Source organism: Pollicipes pollicipes, unplaced genomic scaffold (genome assembly GCF_011947565.3).
Source record: "Pollicipes pollicipes isolate AB1234 unplaced genomic scaffold, Ppol_2.1 Scaffold_4219;HRSCAF=4965_pilon_pilon_pilon, whole genome shotgun sequence".
Taxonomy (NCBI): Eukaryota; Metazoa; Arthropoda; class Thecostraca; order Pollicipedomorpha; family Pollicipedidae; genus Pollicipes; species Pollicipes pollicipes.
This window is the reverse complement of record NW_023596448.1, coordinates 18,243,179-18,263,283: the sequence shown is the minus strand read 5'-3', so window position 1 is coordinate 18,263,283 and position 20,105 is coordinate 18,243,179. Positions and strand designations below refer to the sequence as shown.

Sequence of the window (20,105 nt, the reverse complement as noted above, 5' to 3'; positions counted from 1 at the left end):
TATGCCACTTACTCAGACCGAGGCACGCCATGCGCTTCGTCCATGGGCATGTGAAGAAGAAGAGGTCAGACGTGTCATCGGCGATTGAAATATTGCCCCCACCGAAAAGGGTGCACATTGCACGCCCCCGTCCGGCGAACTGACAGGCGTGACGTCTGTCGCCAGCTGTCGCAGACAAGACGCCACCCAGGGACTGTTGTCAAGGAGACATGACGTCACTCAGAGACATGACGTCACCCGAGCACTTCCGTCAAGCATTGTCGAGCCGGCTGCAGTTGAGCTCTAGGCTTTATTTATGTTGTGTCTAGATCATTACCAATGTCACGGCTCCTCCGCCAACACATTCCTGTGAACTGCACGCTAATGACTAAAAAACGGGACTTCCAGGCTATGGATTATGTGTACGTACCTTTTTACATTCATACATACAATTATAAATTTCCTCGGGTCCACGTATCACCATATTCAGGAATTCTGAAATTCGTAGACAAATTCAATCTCAGAGGGTCGCATCCGTCCTCAGGTCCGAGGAGCTTCCATGTCACACAGACAGCCTACTTCCCAGTAAACACAGGCGCCTGTTTCTGTATAAAGGCGTCCATGCCGGTTCGCCGATCCTCCGTTGCGAACGTGGCGTAAAACAGGTCCCTCTCGTACTGCAGCCCCGCCGACAGCGATGTCTGGTGAGCTGAAATGAAAACATACGCGCGTTCGATTCGTACAATTTTGTGTTTACCCGTAGCAGATTGTGAGTAAAGATTCAAATGTGGCATCTTCTTAAGTATGAACTGTCTCCAAAGGAAGCCAAAAAATCGGGGGCCTCCATATTCAAGGTACGATCAATGATCACGATCACGATTTTCGATGACCACGAGACCACGATTATAAAAAGCTCGCTTAACCAAGAAAGATGCTACATTCGGACAAATGTCTGTCTGTTTATATTTGCGTTTTTCATGCGGAAAGGCAGCTGGGTGGCCCATATACCACGCTCCGTAAATTTGGTGTATCGCAGCCCCAGAAAGAAGCAAAATAGACTGCAGCCTGTTTTTCAGGTCATGCTACCAGAATATTCGGCAATGATGGTTTGTCTAAATCAAATTAAGAACGCGGCCTTAATGATGAAAATGTGTGTTGGACGTTGGACGTTGTGCCATGAATGGCCGTGTCAGAAACTCACCAGCATTTACTGCTTTCTTGCAAAGCACAGTAGCTATAGGAGACATTGCAGCAATCCTTGAAGCCGTTTTCAAGGCTTCTTCAAGAAGCTTTTCAGCAGGAATAACCCGACCGACCAAACCTTGAAAAACACAGCATGCTTATGTCAACGGAACGCTGGACTTCCCATCCAAGCATTCTTGTATGTTGCAACGTGAAATCAGCTTTTTAATGTGAGTATGATGACATTGCAACACTAATTGTGCGTCGGTGACTTCCAAGCCATCACAGCTAGTCTTAAGCAAACTGAATGGCTGTACAAATGCGCACAGCCGTATATATATATATATATATATATATATATATATGTATATATATATATATATATATATATGATCATTTCATGATGTTGTACTTACTGAGCATTCTTTTATTTTTATGCGGTCTTCGATACTGTCATGGTAGCTATCACCTGCTTTCTAATGTATGTACGTTTAATGAGTACGTTCTGCCTTCTAAATGACTGGAGGAAAAAACCACGCGAACATAAAGCGCACCTGCAGGATGCAACTTACGGTTCGGCCGCTTGTTGTACCCGAACTAAGGTCCAAGCTGAACATATTCTATACATTACATGATGTGCCGTCGAACTCACGCCTACAACTCGGCACAAGTGCGCGAACAAGCCCAAATGTATGCACACCAATCACACAGTCTCAGCTACGCAGCCGTGCAATAAGGCGTGGGTGTACAGCCAGACCTAGACGCCTTTATATATATATATATATATATATATATATATATATATATATATACACATATATATGTATATATATACATATGTATATATATATGTGTTTACATATATACATATATACATATATATTATATGTATATATACATATATATATATATATATTTATATACTCAGACCGATACGTCTAGATATATAGTCAGACCCAGACGGCTAGCCTTACAGTCAGACCCAGAAGTCTAGGTATGCAATCAGGCCCAGACATGCAGTTAAACAGTCAGACCCATACGTTTAGCTATACAACCAGACCTAGACATACCCGCCTGGAGTGCTTCAGCGGCGGTAAGTTTGCGGCCGGTCAGACACATCTCCATGGCCAGAGGTCGGCCGACGGTGCGGCACAGTCGCTGAGTACCACCTGCGGTAGGGGGCGCGCGTGCGAGGTTAGAGTGCGCCGCAGCCAATAAGGGGCGCGCGCGCGGGGTCACAGTGCGCCACAGCCAATCAGCGCACTTGGCTTGGGTGGAAGATGGGTCAGCGCTGCTAGATGTTGCTAGTGGGAATGCTATAAAATAGTCGACGGCCATTTACATGATGATACACAATTGATGCAGTAGTTATAACTACTGACTTGGAACTTTGCAATATCATGCATTTAGGAGGTGCGCTGAGATTTATAATGCACTATTAGCAGGTTCCCACCGATCCAAGGCTCCATGCTTAAGTATGAAGGCATTGCCAGAGGGGTTCAGGCACCAAAAGGTAAAGACGTTTTGCTAATGCATGTATAGCATATAGGAGATGTGGTGCGTAGAGCGTATGCCCTTCGCGCGCACATGCAGATAAACGTATTTGTATAAGCAAACATGTTATATGTCGGGTGTAAATTTCGATTGTATACGGGTACTGATGACCACATTCGACGCGTTCAACGCAAGGGTCAGCTCCACTAAACTCTTTCCAGGCTGCTGCCAATACGAAGCATGTTGCCAAGTCAGTACCTTACAGTCGACTTAGTTCAAGTAGCAGCCTGTTCGACACATTCGACACATTCTCAAACTCCATCAGTCGTTTCTACTGTGGTATCACGGTTGGCCTGGGGGCGGGCGATTCGAACTGCTTGGTGCATTAACGTGCAACTCCTTCGATTTCTTGGCAATGGACTCAAGGCACCTGACATGCAATGGACTCGTTCAAGAACGACATAGAACAGTTAGCGGCGCATTCAAGACATACGACACATCCACGTGTCCACTGTGCTTCCTTCTCGTGGTTTTGTTGGTATGTGTATTGCCCCAAGTCTGCTTTAACATAAAGTCCTTTTTTATATCTGTGTTTAAAGGTTAATATACTTATTCGCGAATAGCTTTTGGGCCGGCGACTTTGCTAAACAGAGCTTGGTGCGAAGGTCCCGGGTGCACCACCTACGAAGAGTAATGCCAGGTTCTATGAATACGGACGCTCCTATTTCGACCTTGCCCTTCAGGCCAGGTGGGACTGATTGAATCTTTAGCCTTTCAGCTTGGTCCTTTAGGTCAACTGGTCGTTGAACACAAACCATACATGCGGAATACCTGGGATGAGGGTGCTCATGCCTAACGCACATTACTCAGTGTCCGACGCTCTGGTAACCAGGCTGCGGACAGTTCCGGCTTACATGTGAGTGTCCGACGCTCTGGTAACCAAGCTGCGGACAGCTTCGGCTTACATGTGAATGTCCGACACTCCGGTAACCAGGCTGCGGACAGCTTCGGCCTACGAGGCAGCACTGCTTTGAACTCGGGGCAGCGGTGGTGTAGTGGTTGGCACTCGACTTTGAATCTGTCGGTCCTGGGTTCGCGTCCCTGTCACGCCACTCCCGCGTCCCACGTGGAGCGTAATAGGGGCATCCCATCTCGAAATAGCCCTGACCGTCAGTGAGACAGTCAGCACAACCCCAATAAAATGAGACGCAATCCCCCAATAAAGTATGTTTCAAGCGCATTGAGCCCGTGGCATGAGCTGCGGGCTATGCAACGTCCTACGATACGATCAAACGAGCCGAAAATCTCGAGTCGGCGGTCGGGTAGGCACAGTTCTGCACATGGTTGAATGCAAGCGACTCATCTGTTATCAGCTGGTAATTCTAGCCGCCGATTAAGTATGCACTTACCAGCGCCGGGGATCGTTCCTAGGGTTATTTCTGGCTGACCGAACACTGCCTCATCGCTGGCGTAGATGACGTCACACATCATGGCGAGCTCGCAGCCTCCACCCAACTGAAGGCAGCGTGTATGACGTCATGAACTGCAGCCGTGCCGCAGGTGTCATTCCGCTTAGGACATGCAGCTTGCTGGTTACGACGTCATGCCTACTTCGAGCGCGGTCGTCGCGTTCAGCAGAAATCCGGGGTGAATGTATAACGAGACACGGGTGTGTCTTGAGCTGATAAAGTTTACGTGGCTCGAAGTATGTCACCTCCAATTTTCAGCACAAAGGGAATGCTGGTTTAGGTCAGTGGAGCCTGTTATCCCGGGGGCACGTTTAGGCAGTAGGGACGCTACTTTACAGCGTCACGTCGCACATGGTATCGCGAAAGCGCTTCAATGGCGGACATGTCCTGTTGGAATGTTTCAAGAGTACAAGGTCGCTCACAGCGCGCACGCGACTGAGTTTGCCCAGAAATGGTCGTTGGATTGAGACCGAAGCCTACCGCCTTACAGCATAGCCGTTGACAGCAGCGATGACTGGTTTCTGGCAGCGGCTCAGGCGGTCCCAGTGCTGCAGGAACGGCGGCTGCACCACCGCGGGAAACTCCTTCGGCAGCATTTCCTTGATGTCCGCTCCTGAGGTCACAGACGCCGACATTACTCTTGGTGAGCTATGGTAAACGTAGCTCTGCTATGTGTAGCTATGCAGCTATATGTAGCTAGCTATATGTAGATATATGCATGCAGCTATATGTAGCTAGCTATGTAGCTATATGCATGCAGCTATATGTAGCTAGCTATGTAGCTATATGTAGCTATGAGGCGCTGACGGATCTACCGCGCGGCCTATGATGTCTCCTTTGGGCATTCTTACTCTCGTCTTCCTCGACACGAGGACGGGCAGGACTGGCGAGATGACCTCCAGATGTTACCGGAGCTCGGAGTTGCAAGAGCATCACACTCAGGCTGAAATGACACTTGACTTGATATGTCACTCACCATCGAACGAGGGGTGCCGGCAGTGTAGTGGTTAACGAGGCTGCGTTAACCGCTGCGCGTCTGGGAAACCAGAGGGGTTCGCTTCCCCGCGGTGCCCGCACTTCCCGCCAGGGTGAGAGGCAGGCGACGCCATATAGCCTCAGCAGCTGAGTGCGTCGTAAAGCCCCAATGACACATGCCATCGAACGCTTGCCAAACGGAAGTTTTGGCTATTTGATGGTGTTTGTGTTTTATAGCGTTATGACAGTGATCAGACAGCTTCTGGTGTGATGTCCAAAACATCGCACTGAAGCTGTACACAGACCACGAATGAAACAGGCGGTCATGAATGAAAGCTCCAGACCGAAGCACCTGTTTCAAATGCTGCGCATCGCAAGCAGCTGCAACAAGTCTTTGGTCGAAGGGCGCTTTGAAGATCTCAGCCATGGAATGGTCTCGCAAAGCACAGTTAGTTGAGAGATCACGTTCCAAATTACACTCAGTGCATGCGATTCCGACAGATTTCATATCCGCCATGTTCTTTGATTATGTACATCGTACGCAGATTCAACGCATTTCTAGCTAATATTTCGTGGTCTAAATAGCATGCATTGAAACAACCGTGCAACCGTAAACATTTGATGGAAAAGCGATCTTGCAAATTCTTCGCGATACATTCGCGCAAATGCGCGCCGAATTTGTGGTCAGGGATCTATGCTTTCGGAGGCGGAGCTTTACAGAACGCAATGGATTGCTGAAAACCAGTTTAATACAACACGGAAGCGTTTTGGCTGCATTGAGGGATTTGGTGACATTCTGACTGATTTCAAGCCCCCACTGGAGGGGAAGGGGGACGAACATGGGATCAAGGCAGCCAGAGATATCGAGTCCCACGTACATCTGTATCGCATAATGCACTCTGCTCATTTGCTGACGATTACTACCATTACGGCCACCGCTGCGCTGTATTTGACAAAATGACGCGGTGGGTGGAGCCCAGGCCCAAAAATCGGCTGCCCATGAAGACCGCCTTGTGTAGACCGCATACAGTAACCTTTACTACGCTTTGTTGTGCCCCGGGGCGTTCCTGACGCCGCCACTCGCTGCGCCCGACTCTCGACCAATCGGTTCACGCTTGGGGGGGGGGGGATGCATGTCGCCCTATAATCCTGCTCCACCGCCCCTCCTGCCCGCCGCGGTCGAACAAACTACGCCGCACCTCGCGGGGAGGGGGGGAGGGAGCGTCTGACCGGCGGCGGCAGTACGCCTCGGGCGGCGGTTGGAGCCGGCGGCAGCATGGTCGCCGCGCGGGACCGATTGCTGCTGTCGTCGCTGATAAGTTTGCTGGCTCTGAGCGGTGGTGCGACGACCGGAGACCGGCTGAATCTCCTCCTGTCACGCCTGGCTAGCCGGCGTGACGTCGTTGTGGTCCACAGCGCGGCGGCCAGCTCGCCCGAGCTCTGGCGTCGGCTCAACAGGCGCGCACGCTCCGTGCGCGCGCTGACCCCGGTTGCACCACTTCTGCCTGACCGTGCCGCACGCCATAGCAGCGCTGACGTCTGCATCTTCTGGCTGGAGGATGCCGAGTGGCGCCACCTGCAGCCGCGCGAGCCTGAGCAGTGGCTGGACCGCTGGGGCAGCCGCTGCCGCCGCCTGGTTGTGGTGGAGTCGCTGCGCCCCATCAGCGACTCGTTCGCGGCGAGGCTCGTCAACTACGACCACGCGCAGACCATCTCGTCGGTGATGTTCACCGCCGCCGGCGACGTCAAGGTGCTCGGCTTTTGCATTGACTGCGTGCGCCAGCGCATGCGGCCGGTGGTGACATTCGATAGCCGCTACAACATCTCCCCCCGTGCGCTGTCCGTGGAGAATGAAGTGCGCCTGCGCGGACAGCGGCTGCGCGTCACCACGACGGCCGCCTCGCGTACGCCCTACATGTTCTTCCCCGGCGGTGACACGTCGCGCATTGCCGGCGTCGAGGCGGAGATCCTGAACGCAGTGGCCGCGCTGTACGGCTTCAGCTACTCGCTCCTGAGCCCGTCGAGCATGACAGGTCTGTTCGGCGCGCGCGACGCCAGCGGCGCCTGGACGGGCGTTATCGGCATGGTGGTGCGTGGCGAGGCGGACCTCGCCGTCGGCGACATCTCGGTGACGCTCGAGCGCAGTGAGGTTGTCGACTACACGTACCCGTTCCACGTGGAGCCCGTGTCGTTCGCGTTGGTGAAGTCGGAGGCGCTGCCGCGCTGGCTCATCATTGCCGAGCCGTTTGACGCCGTTTCGTGGCTATTGCTGCTGCTGGCGCTGGCGCTGGCGACGGCCGTGTTCGCGCTGGCGCCGGGGATGGTGTGCACGCGCAGCTGGCGGCGCCGACTGGAGAGGACCGTCACCTTCACCGTGGGATCCCTGGTCGGCCAGCCGGTGTGGCTGGACCCGCGCGGACTCACCAACAGCTGTCTGGTGGTCGGCTGGTCGCTCTTCTGCCTGGTCGTCACCATCTGCTACCAGACTCTGATGACGTCACAGCTGAGCGTGCCGCGTTTCCCGGACGCCATCGACACGCTCGAGGAGCTCGCGCACTCGCCGCTTCTCGTGAAGGCCGCTCACGAGATCGCCGTCGTGCAGTATCTGGAGACGTTCCGCGACGGGCGTAGCACGCTCGCGCGCCTCTTCGCCAAGATGACCACCTTCGCGTTGGAGGAGCGCGCCTGGCTGCACGATCTGCGCGCTGACACGGCCTACATCGAAGAGGTGGCGCTGCTGCGCCAGTCGATTGCCGCGCAACCGGACCCGCACCGCTATTACCTGGCGCGCGAACGTTTCTACCAGACGGGCCTGGCGTGGCCAGTCCGACGCGGCGCTTGCTTCAAGCCGCTGTTGGACGCGGCTGTGTCGCGGCTTCTCCAGGCTGGCCTCGTCGAGTTCTGGATGCGGGAGGAGCTGCTCAACGCGCCTGGTGTCGAGGCGCAGCTCCGCCCGCTGACCCTTGCTGACCTTAACGTGGCGTTCATGGTGCTGGACGTTGGTCTGGGGTCGGCGTTGGTCGTGTTTCTCGTTGAGGTGGCTGTGGGCGTAGCCCGGGGGCGCGTGGCGGGGCTCGCGCGCCGGCGTGTGTGCCCCGAGACGGAGACGAGGAGGTTTAGGAGAGAGAGCATGCCATTCCCAGAGGAGCTGGTGGACCGTGACGTGGAGAGGCATGCAAGGGGCCAGGCCGGAGACGGCGGCGGCTCAAAATGCAACGAGCAGCTGCCCAGCGTGGAGGAGACAAGCTTGGACACGGAACAGTGACAGCGAGGGTGCGGGATGAAAAGGGATACCAACTGTTAATATCGATCAAGACGTCGTGATTAGTTGGCTTCTTAATGTTCTTGTTTTCTCATACCTAAGTAGCCCAGCACACATTTGTGCACGGATTGGTTAATTAACATGCTTCCTTGAATAATTAGTAAGCTTTTGATAATTTGATCGTCTTGATCAGGGAATCTAACAGAGTTGCCAGACTTGATCACATCTATATTTTGCATTGCACATTGTCCATCGGCGCGAGTGCTGTGATTAAGGATTATAAGATCTGTCCCAAATCAGTTTCTGAATGGCTCAAACATTACATGATCAGTGTGCAGAATGAAATATGTGAATGCAGAACGGCTGTCGCTGGTTCACAGCTGATACTTGATCCCTGACCCGACTCGTAGCACTTGGCCCTTTGCCCTGAGCTACAACATCCTACCAGTACTGAATCACGACATTCGATGTACTGACATGACCTGTGACGTCTCACCTTCCGACCCGGCCGCAACCTTTGACCCCTGAACCCGATTCATGACGTCTGACCTCCTGACCGGACTTGCGACGCTTGACCCCGGGACCCGACCACTCACCAGCGGCGAATACGCCCGGCTGCCCGGTGATGACGACCACTCTGACCCGGTCATCAGTCTCCAGCTGGTCCAGCGTATCGGCCAGCTGCGTCATGAGCAGGTCACAGAGCGCGTTCCTGGCCCGCGGGCGGTTCAGGGTCACCAGGGCAACCTCGGCTCCGTCGCCGTGTCGCTCCAGCAGGATCATCGCCCCCGGCTCTGCCAGATGAGACGGCCCAGTGAGCTGTAGGGGGTTTGCCGCGCTATGCATTAATCCATCGGAATGATGTGACTTAGCAGTGTCCTCAACGCAGTTAACGCGCGCTCAGGTGGGGGTCAAATTATCCCCCGAAGGTTTTTCCAGAATGGTTTCCGAACGGCCCGGTGTAGCGGCACCAATTTTTTTGATGTTGTAGACAAATGAATAGTGGATCGGGTGTCATCAAATATTTAGGTGTACCTTCTAAGGTCACTGACCTATGGCAGGTCAAAGTCAGGCCATGGTTTCAAGGTAATTCTAGGGAATCCTTTAATCTGATCTAACAACGGAGTATTAGACTAAGCCATACATCTCTGATATGCTTTTTAGGTAACACAACAGTTTAATGAGCAAATTGTATTGACCTAAGGTCAGGCATAAAGGTCACACCAAGGTAAAAAACAGCCTGTTTCGTTACTCTAGGGCTTGCTGTATGGGATAGTTTCTGGTGCTCATTTCGAATTTATTGATAGCAGGAACCGCATAATACATCTTCCATGGACTTCTTAGACGTCAGAATACGTCATTGACCTGAAATGACCCAGGACGACACTTTGTTTTAAGAACATACTGCCTAGCGCAATCTTCGTCGCTTAGTCAAATGCAAAACTCAAAGCAATCTTGCATGACTTTAGTCACACTCACCTTCAAATGGTCAACGAAGGTCACTGACCTTGAATGAGCATAAGACCTTTTGCTTAGAAACAGTTATCTAGGTCCTGGGGGCACTTTGGAGACCAACCTGAAACTTGACCCTGTTTGATCTTTTTGGCCTGAAAGTCATGACCTAGGAATCTGAGACTTTGACTTCAGTGAGTTCACGTACAGGTCAACACACCCTGTAAGTTTGGTGTTTCTAGCTTTTTTAGCCTACGAGATCTCAGGGGGGTCAACTTGACCCTCCCCCCACCCGAGCGAAGGGTGTCTAGCCGGCCACCCGGGCGCGTGTAAACAGAGATTCGGTCCCCAAAAATCCACTTAGGAATCTGAAAACTGTGACGTCTCATGATGAGAAATTGCTTCTTGGAAACTCAATGTTGGCATCTTCCTGCGAAAACTCAGTGCGAAAGGGTTTTATCTTTTTGTTTCGTGCTGAAAGACGCATACACGCAAACCCACACCCACACCCGCACCCACAAACATACACACACCCACACCCACACCCACACCCACACACTCACACCCACACCCATACGCAAACACCCACCCACAACCCCCCCCCCCCCCACACACGCACACGCACACACACACACACACACACACACACACACACACACACACACACACACACACACACACACACACACACACACACACACACACACACACAGATGTAACCAATTGATATCCAATACCTCCTTACGTGTTTGGTACAGGTCGTTTCATACATACACTCTCTTATGAGCCAACCAACGTTACAACGTACCCAGCACTTAAGTTGTGCACGGGCAAGCAAGCAACGCCTGCAAGCGGCATTGTCAAGGTCACGTTGCAAGGCTTTCGCACAATGCACGTGTACAGCGTATGACGATCTGGGGAGGGGGAGGGGAGCGTGCTGGTCGTCGAGGTTCGTGAGCGCTTTAATGGCCCCATTTGAAGCGAGTGAACGACGGCCATGGGCGGTTATGTCCGGAGGCTCCCTCGCAGTGGAAAGCTACTCTGGGGGCTCTGTCACAGTGGAAAGCTACGTCTGGTGGTTCCGTCGCAGTGGAAAGTTCCGTCAGTCTCAGCGTATGCAAAAGCGAGGTCTGAATGTGCGGTGCAGGGCAGCATGCTGGGATTTACATTATATTTCTACATTGCATTGGTCTTGGACAGAGCAGCGTAATAAGGAGTTCTGCAGAATGTTTGGAGCAGTGTTAGTGAACACGCACACCGTTGCATGGACAATAACACCATTTATAAAGATAACAGTTGTAAAATATGTTTTATCTCGTGCTAGCACCTCATTGATAATACAGTGCTCCAAATCATTATTCCCCGAAGTAGCCCGACCTCGGAACAGCACCAATGCGCCGTGTTTCCCCACTTGACCTCAGCCATTACTTCCCGGGAACTGGACCGACCGTTACGCGTCCATAAATGACGTTATCCATTGCGTATCGTTTCGCGGATTGGGATTACTAGTCTATCTCCAGAACTAGATTCAGTCGTTACTTTTCGGAACTGGTTTCCCCCAATTATGTATCCTCATATCGTTGCCCTTGTCCATGTATGAAATCACTGAGTGTTGCATTACCTTGCCGCCTGAGAAATTCGGCTCATCTCCGCTGTCTTGGGGATGGGACGCACGGCTAGGTCACGGGAAATAGGCCCGCACATTAGGCCTTCGGAATAAGACTCACGCGTTACATCTCTAGAATCGGGCTCAGCTGTTCCCTTTCCAGAATTTGTTTTTGACCGATACGCTCCGGAATTAGGCCCATCTGTTCCCACTCCGCCATGGGGTTCAACCCGTATATCTAAAAAAATACGGTACATTCTACGCACCCTCACACGTCACACTCACGCGGCCCGCGGTTAACGTCATAAGTCGCGTCACCAAATTGAGGGCCCACACGTCACGTCGCATCACCAAATTGAGGGCCCACACGTCACATCGCGTCACCAAATTGAGGGCCCACACGCCACGTCTCCAGAATTGGTTTCACCGCCTATGTCTTCGAAATTATTAATGCCATCCGTTACAACTCCCAAATCTGACTTCCATTTCACGTCTCCGGAATGAGGTTCATCTGTTGTTCTCAGGAATGAGGTTCATCTGTTGTTCTCTGAAATGGGGTTCACTGCTGTTCTCTGGAATGAGGTCGGCAGGCTATGCACTTAGAACCGGTCCCACGCATTTCTTATCGGGAGTTTGACCCACTGCTTACTTCTTGAGATTTAAATCTGCACTTGAAGTTTTTGGAATTGGACTTGACCGCTGCGTCTTCTGACCTTTGACCCACGTGTTACGGCATCGGAATGAATCAGGCTCATTCATTACATCTTCAGAATTCGAATCTCACGCCGTGTACGGAGTCACGCGGGCATGTTTTATCCTCGGAATGTGTGCATAATATATATATATATATATATATATATATCCGTTATATATTCGGAATCACGTACGCCAGTTTTTGTCTGGAATTACACACATCTGTTACGCCTCTGGAACACACAACACACTCACTGGTTATGCCTCCGCGGTTGGGATCATCTGTTATGTCTTCGTGCGTACGCTCACCCGTCCCGTGTCCAGAATTAGGCCCTTCGTTACGTACCCGGATTTGTTTCACCGGAATTTTTAATCGGAAGATATGAATGCATTGCGGCATTGCCTCCATCCACTGCATCGTTGTAATGAGACAGATTTGCTACGCCGCACCAGGCTCGCCCGTGTCAAAAGAACCCACTGTGTTTCCACACAGAGGCAAGATTAACGGCCGCACAGCCATCGTCTGGAAGGCTGAGATCGACTATCGCGGCACGTCTGTAGCCGCTGGTTTCGCCGGCGTCCGTGATGAGTCATCGGGCCAGCTGGACAGTAGCCCTGGAGCCTCGCGGCCCACGCGCTCGGGTCATGTTGGCCGGTCGTCGGTGTTGGTGAGCCCCCGATGAGCACCTGGCTAGAGCGCATGGCTGCCGTTGGGCGCCAGGGGTGGTTGCCTGACTCCTCACCCTAACAGCGCATGGAGCGGTCGATGTCAATGCCACGGCGTGAGTGGAGCGCACCGATGCACTTGCTTCGCCGACGACAGCGTGAGGTTTAGGCTCGAAACTGTTCTATTCGCCCGGCCCGACACCGGATGCCAGCAGCGAGCAGATGCCAGCGAGCACTACCGGGGAGGGGGGAGGGGGGGGGGGGGGGGGGAGGGCACAGTAAGGTGTCTGACGCATCACCCAGTGGATAATCCAGCGTGCCTCAAATTTTTCAAAGCATGCCTTTTGACAAATCATCTCAAGACTGGCCTTTCTTTTGGAGGGTTGAAACCGTATTGCGGCTCAATGTGCCGCTAAGTTATTTAGATCGTGGAAAACGACGTGAACTCGAGACGCCTCGTGAGCCGGCATGTCGGTCAGGTCCTCGATGTCGGTCAGGCAGAACCAAAACACGAGGCTGATCATCCCCACTGACCTGCAGCCATGCCTGCGTGGAGTGATGCACGGGTCACCAAAACGTCGTCACCTAAGCCTCGCGACTGGCGCGCGGTCTGGGCTGAGACGGCTCCCCCTCGCTCATTTGCCAGGTGTACAAGAGTGGTGCAGGCGCAGGTGTTCGTTTGGAAGGCCGGTCATGTAATAGGCGCCAAGGTTTGCAGTCATATCATGTAGTGAATAGCTGTTTATGACGCGGAACCAAAAAGATGGTTTGGCTTCGGCACAAACCATGCGAATCGATTCCGGATTCAATTTCTGCCAGTGAATGGGCAAAATCAAAATTTGTCTAAAGGGTAATCGAATGTTCTAGAGTTGAGCAGAGTCTGCCCTTCAAAACTTATAAAATAATCGTTTCATCAGGGGTCAGTTGACTTATACAACTGGACACAAGGATGTTCGTCTTTCGTCTGTTAGAAGTGTTGCTGTCAGTGACGCCAGGAAGATTCTTTGTGAATGCAGTTTAGTCACTCCATCTTTTCTTGCATCCTTGGAAAACGAGGCATAAAGAGTGCGCTGCGTCGATTTGTGTATTCCAGTGTTATGTCTCGTAAGGGCGTGGGGCGAGTTGTTCGGGGTTAGTATGTGCGTACTTTCATTGTGATAGGAGAATAATTTTTCAGGGTGTGGGCTGTGGACCTTTCCCGTAGTGAGGGACGAGGAATATACGGTCATTGCTGTGTCGAAGGCTTCAGTCTAAGGTAAGAGTTGCGCAACCTCGTGGGTGCTATTTAAGTGGAATCCAGGCTCAGTTTTCAGTTTGTTAAACACATAATTCACCTGGAATAGCATGCTGGCTTTGAAAACAATCAATTATGATTATGTGTCTGTTTGAAGAAATATTTATTATTGGTGGGCAGCTGAAAATTAATTTGTTCTTTAATTCTAGTGCCTTTGTAAATGGAGAAAGTGGAGGGGTTGTCCATCAATTTTGTTATGTGGTATATGGATGGCTGTTGCTGCAGCTTAAGTTGAAGGGAATGTTCCACATCTGACGATATTGAAGGGTACCTGGGCATTGGATATGATGGAATGATTTCACATAACTAATGGTATACTCATTAAGTGGAAGACTGCTCTAGGTAGCATACTGCTCTGTTTAGTTAATGTGCTCCTCAATGGCTCATGGTTGGAATATATTCTAATACCTTGCACAACATTGATTGAGAGCCAATTGATTGCTGTAATGTCTGGAAATCACTCTTATAAGTGCCAGATATGAAATTGTCATGAATTATGATTTTGGCTTGGCCATGATTGCTGCATATCTTATGGAATGGCAGGATTTAAATAGTGCTAACATGGTGTCATGAAGGCCATGCCGACTTTGAAACACCTGCCCTGATATACCTTCCTCCACTTTTCACAGGTGCATAGCTCAGAAATTAGAGGGACACAGGTGGGGTGCTGGTAGTGTAGTTGTTAATGTGTGTGCATTAACCACTGTGCATCTGGGAACCCAGTGGTGCAGGGTTTGATTTCCTGTGGTACCTGCCCTTCCTGCCAGGGTGAGAGGCAGGCGATGCCATATAGCCTCAGCAGCTGAGTGCATTGTAAAGCCCCAATGACATGACATGACAGAGGAACTTAGGTCTGAGGGGCAGGATTGTGAATAGCTCTGCAAGATCGTGAAGATGGCTATTTTATTTCAAAACCCCTTACAAATTAACACTCTCTTTGAATGTAACAGCAGCAGTCTGCAAAAAACTCCACATTGTTTAATGTTTACCAGGACATCAGTGTGCTAAACATTGTGCTTGCATGTGCCAAACTTGGGCCAGGCTAGACTCTGCTGATCTTGCAAATTGTATTTGTGTCAAAAATATATTTGTAGTGTGTATGCTTTAAATTACTATTGCAATGGTGCAGTTCATGGATACAATTTTCATCTATGTTCTGTAGCTGGTGACCTGCACCAAGCACCAATTTTTTATTTATTTTGGGACATACATTACAGGTGTTGCTAGGACCTTCCTACTGCACTTGACATGTTGCACATATAATGTATTTTTGCAGTCTAGTGACAAGCAGGTGGCCAGACATGGTAACATTATGCCCAGGTATGGTTGCAGTTCCCTTAACAATGTATAAAACATAATAAGGGACAGAGGGCCCACACCCAGTGCAACCAGTACATAACTTGAGGCCTTGTCTGCTACAGGTGGTGGCCCAGGCCCCAGCATGCTTGGGAGGGGCTGCTGGTCAGCTTCAGTCTGCTTCAAATGGGACAACCAGCTTATCTCTTTGCAGTATAGGCCAATGTGAAGACTTGCTGCCTATTTTGAGTGGTACCAACAGTGATGCAATATGTTTCTACTTAGAGGCTGCTCCCACCATTATTCATTTTATTTCTATCTTCATTAACCATACAGCTACTCAGCATTGGACTTGCACAATTTGCACATGTGCATGTAATACTGATGCCTTCAAAGTCACTGTGCTGCCTGGCCCATATGTCTTGTGATTGTTTGTGGGTGGGTTTCTATTCAAGCTCAAGCCATGCAGTCTGGTGCTAAAAGCCTCAAGCTTTTTAGCATGTAGCAAAATTAGGGTTACTGAACAAAAAGGGCTGATATGACTTGGTCTAACTGACCCCAATGTGACCCCAACAACCTGCACTACATTCAGAAACACTGCACATCCGTATTCTGCACCAATGAATAATTTACTCAGGTCGTACTGGGATATACTTGAGCAAGAGCAGGTGAAGGTAAGACATACTGCAAGAGTCAGCTCTGTTACCTGCTAAATAAGCTTTAAGAACAGTTGGTATTTGTGTAACTCTTGTCTGCTTGTTTGTCTGCAGAGGGGACCTTGTTCTGCGTGAACAGAACGATGGAAGACGGCGCCTACGAGGCCCAGATGGAGGCGGGTGCCGATTGGGGCGGCTTTAGTGGGCCTACCGGCGCGCCGTACGGCCCTGTCCCGTGAGTGGCGGCCTCGTGTGACGTCACTGACATTGGCAGCAGAGCTCACAGCTGTATTCTGAGACCGTTGTCTAGAATGACTACACACACGCTGCGGGCTTACTTGCACTTGACACACGCTGAACAGCAAGGACGGTACTTGTGGAGAGCGGTCGGCAAAGCCAGAGTCGGTGATGGTCGGTGACCATGACTGGGACAGCGTTGAGTGGGACGAAAGCAGGGCATCAGTGCGGGACTCCGTCACTGCTCGCTCGCGATACTGCTTGCGGTCGCACGTCGCGGAGCAGACGCCTGGACCATCGGAACCAGACATGTGTCTCGATCACAATCGAATGTAGACGCCAGGGTGCGCTAGAGGCGCCAGCTTCCTGGATCCAGCCTTGACCAAAGTCCAGGAGGTGTGCCATTACAGGTCACGTGGCAGGTCGTAACAACCGTGACAGGGGTGCCAGCGCCCGGCGCTCTGTTCGGTGGACTGCCAGCCGTTAGCTCAGTGTCACAGGCTGTCTCCGTGGCCGTGGCAGGGGTGCCAGCGCCCGGCGCTCTGTTCGGTGGACTGCCAGTCGTCATCTCAGTGTCACAGGCTGTCTCCGTGGCCGTGGCTTGCCGTGCCCCCTGTCTCCCCTCCGTTGTCTGGGCGCTCGGTTCGTCGGGAGTGCGGCTGGCCTTTCTGACGTTCGTTGTCTGCTGGCCTGCCGTTCCAGCGGGTTCCCGCCGTGGCAGAGTTTCGGCGGCGCCTGGTCCGGCTGGCAGGTGAGGGGGGGGGGGAGGGGGGGGACTCGCCCGTCCTGTCAGCTTCGCGTCTCGCGCACCGCTCGGCGCGGCCGCCCTGACCTGGTGATGACCTGCGGCGCTGCTGGTCCCTGTCGAGTTTGCGGAAAAGGCAGCTCGTTGGTGTTGTGTTCGCGGACTTGTTCCTAGATTGAATTTCGAATTTTCTAGCACACAACATCTAGCACACAGTCTAATCCGATGTGTGTTTATGTCACAATTATGTAATGTCACAATTTACAAATTTGACCTCGACCGATCACCCACTGCAAAAGTGTTGCTTAATCCTTACCATTTGAATGTTCTAAGCCTTTTCTAACACAAAATATTGCGTGCACCATATAAAAACACCGGTATCGTTTCCAATCCATTTGTGCTGACATGATCGAAGCCGACGCAGTCTTGAACCGCGTCACCGGTGGAGTTCCTGACCCGGTGCTGTCAGATCTATAGGCTCATCTCAAATTTGTATATTCATATAATCCATGTAGAGGCCGAGTGCGGGGTTCCAACTGGTTTTTTGTTTACTGTTATTGCACTCCACCAACGTAGCATGTGATTGCGCGCCCTGATTTGCCCAGTATTATCCCACCAACGTCTGTCACTGTTTGCCGTCACACGCAGCCTGGTGGCCCGCGGCTGCAGACGCCGCAGGGCAGTTGCCTGGCGTCTACGCCTCTGACGTCATTCGATCCCTCAGCCGCGGATGCCGCGGCCGGGGCCGGGCTGGTTCGGGTCGCGCGGCGCGCCCTGGGGACCGCCGCCGCCGCCGGCCGGGCCGGCCGGCTGGCCGCCGCGGCCGCCGCCGGCGGAGGGCGCCGGCTCGCAGCCGCCGCTGCCGCCGGACCCGCCGCCGCCGCCGCCGCCCCCACCGCCGCCGCCTCCGCCGCCGCCGCCGTCGCAGCTGCCGCCGCTGCCGCCGCTGCCGCCGGCCGAGCCGCCGCTGCCGCCGGGCGCCCCAGGTGGGTGCGGCGCGGCCGGTCCGGCGCCCGTCGCCCGAGTAGTCCGGTGACCCCGCTGTCGCTGTGTATTTGTCGACCACACTGCGATGTCCCAGGGGTCGATAGTTGATATTGGCTTGAACTGGGTGGTCTGTTGGAAACGAGACGACGGCATAGATCACGCCGAAGAGTGCGCTGGCGTCTGTCGGCGCGAAAGGAGCGGAACAAGTGTCCGCTCGTGGGCCGCTGCGCACAGGTGTACAGGAGACAGATGAGGGCCATACCTGGAGCTCATTACTGAAGAGGGGTCAGGTGGTTATGGGCCGTCAGCGATGCTTGGCGTCAGTGAGCAGATCGTAGATCCCTCCCCCCTCCCTCCCCCTTTACCCGCAGACTGATGACGTCTGAACGTACGCGATCATTACACCGCTTATAGCTGCGATGTTGTTGTTTTCTTCTATGGTTAACCCAGTATGCCATGACTTTTGGTTCGTTTTTTATTTGAAACATAGGCATTTCGCCTTCTCCGAATCAGGTCCACATGTGGGTCATAGGCATTCGCGTAATGTATTTGGTCGGCTCATAGTCACCAGTAGTCCTTCGAAAAGACTGAAAGGGCGGAAAGAAATGCGCTCATAACTAGCGTACCCCGAAAGGTTCCGCGTTAAAACTGATATGTGAGGAGAAGTGAGCGTTTCAATTTTACGTTTTGTTCAGACGCGGGCGGAGTAGATATCCTAACTGCATGCTAGATGGCCAGACAGCCTCAGCATCCAACTCATCCTCACTTAAAAGCATAACGGCCTGTCCGCATGGCACTCGTGAAAACCGATCAGATGAGACGAGCCCACTACATGTCGTCAGACATGTCTCAGTTGAGACACAAAGCATACGCGAGGTGAAATATGTCCTTCGTGGTCGAAGACAAATACACTCGCGCTGTTTCTCGTGTCCAGGCTGAAGATGAGTGTAGATTTGGCTTCGTGCACAAACGCCCTCGATGTTGAGAAACCTCATTGGCCGTCGTTTACGCACCCGATACACGTTCAGTTGTTATGAGGTTGAGCGCGGACCCTTGGCCTGCCGTTTCGACGCGCGCTGCCGGCAGATGACGCCGCCCCTGACCCCTCGCTGCCGGCAGATGACGCCGCCGCTGACCCTCTCGCTGCCGGCAGGTGATGGCGCCGCTGACCCCTCGCTTCCGGCAGGTGACGCCTCCGCTGACCCTCTCGCTGCCAGCAGGTGACGCCGCCGCTGACCCTCTCGCTGCCAGCAGGTGACGCCGCCGCTGACCCTCTCGCTGCCAGCAGATGACGCCGCCGCTGACCCTCTCGCTGCCAGCGGGTGACGCCGCCCCTGACCTCTCGCTGCCGGCAGGTGACGCCGCCCCTGACCTCTCGCTGCCAGCAGGTGACGCCGCCGCTGGCCCTCTCGCTGCCGGCAGGTGATGGCGCCGCTAGCAGCCAGCTGCCCGCCGCCGCCCCCGCTGCTGAGGTCGTCACCCCGACCACTGCCGCCGCCGGCGCCGGTCCCGGCCGGCGCAAGAACAAGAAGAAGAAGAACAAACAGATGCAGCAGTGGCAGCAGCAACAGCAGCAGGAGCCGGACCATTACCAGCAGCTGCAGCAGCAGGCGCAGCAGTACCAGCAAGCGCAGCAGTACCAGCAGGCGCAGCAATATCAGCAGGCGCAGCACTTCCAGCAGGAACAGCACTTCCAGCAGGAACAACACTTCCAGCAGGAACACCAGTCCCAGCAGGAACGGCGCTTCCAGCAGGGACAGCACTTCCAGCAGGCGCAGCAGTTTCAGCAGGACCAGGAGTACCGGCCGTTCCACCAGTTTCGGCCGCCCCAGCGGCAGCAGCAGCAGCAGGCGCAACAGCAACAGCAACAGCGGCAACAACAACAGCATCAGCAGCAGCAGCGCCAGCAGCAGCAGCAGCACAGCTGGGCACCCCAGGCATCTGGTCCGCAGGGGCTCCAGCCGGGCTTCAAGTACGTCGCCCGTCCTCGACCGAGTACTGGTCCGGGCGGATCGAACAGGCGGCCGTTGGCGCCTTCCCTCGAAGCAGTTGTCTTCGGCCTTGACGGCGGGGCGGTTTTAAGGAGGGGATGCTGGTTTGCTCTTTTCTTGT

General features: G+C 53.1%; 1 protein-coding gene and 1 long non-coding RNA gene across 2 annotated transcripts; one reads left to right on the top strand and one right to left on the bottom strand.

The window, feature by feature from the left end:
- Window positions 1–270: 270 nt before the first annotated feature.
- LOC119096091 (enoyl-CoA hydratase, mitochondrial) lies at window positions 271–13,358 on the bottom strand. Its single transcript, XM_037218948.1, has 7 exons — window positions 13,313–13,358; window positions 8,958–9,155; window positions 4,613–4,737; window positions 4,065–4,170; window positions 2,232–2,330; window positions 1,181–1,300; window positions 271–688 (listed from the first exon to the last, which is right to left on the bottom strand). The coding sequence occupies exons 1-7, from the start codon at window positions 13,320–13,322 to the stop codon at window positions 555–557; spliced, it is 792 nt and encodes a 263-aa protein (XP_037074843.1). The 5' UTR covers window positions 13,323–13,358; the 3' UTR covers window positions 271–554.
- A 523-nt stretch (window positions 13,359–13,881) lies between these two features.
- On the top strand, window positions 13,882–17,006 carry LOC119096092 (uncharacterized). The gene is made up of 3 exons (XR_005094006.1): window positions 13,882–14,033; window positions 16,139–16,259; window positions 16,964–17,006. It is a non-coding gene; the product is annotated as an uncharacterized LOC119096092 (long non-coding RNA).
- Window positions 17,007–20,105: the final 3,099 nt, after the last annotated feature.

What these genes read in the sequence shown, in the direction of transcription:
- LOC119096091 (XM_037218948.1), bottom strand. An exon ending in CGCTGAAGCACTCCAGGCGG is followed by an intron (nt 1,301 to 2,231) that starts GTATGTCTAGGT and finishes GTGTTTTTCAAG; the next exon opens with GTTTGGTCGGTCGGGTTATT. An exon ending in CAAGAAAGCAGTAAATGCTG is followed by an intron (nt 689 to 1,180) that starts GTGAGTTTCTGA and finishes TTTTCATTTCAG; the next exon opens with CTCACCAGACATCGCTGTCG.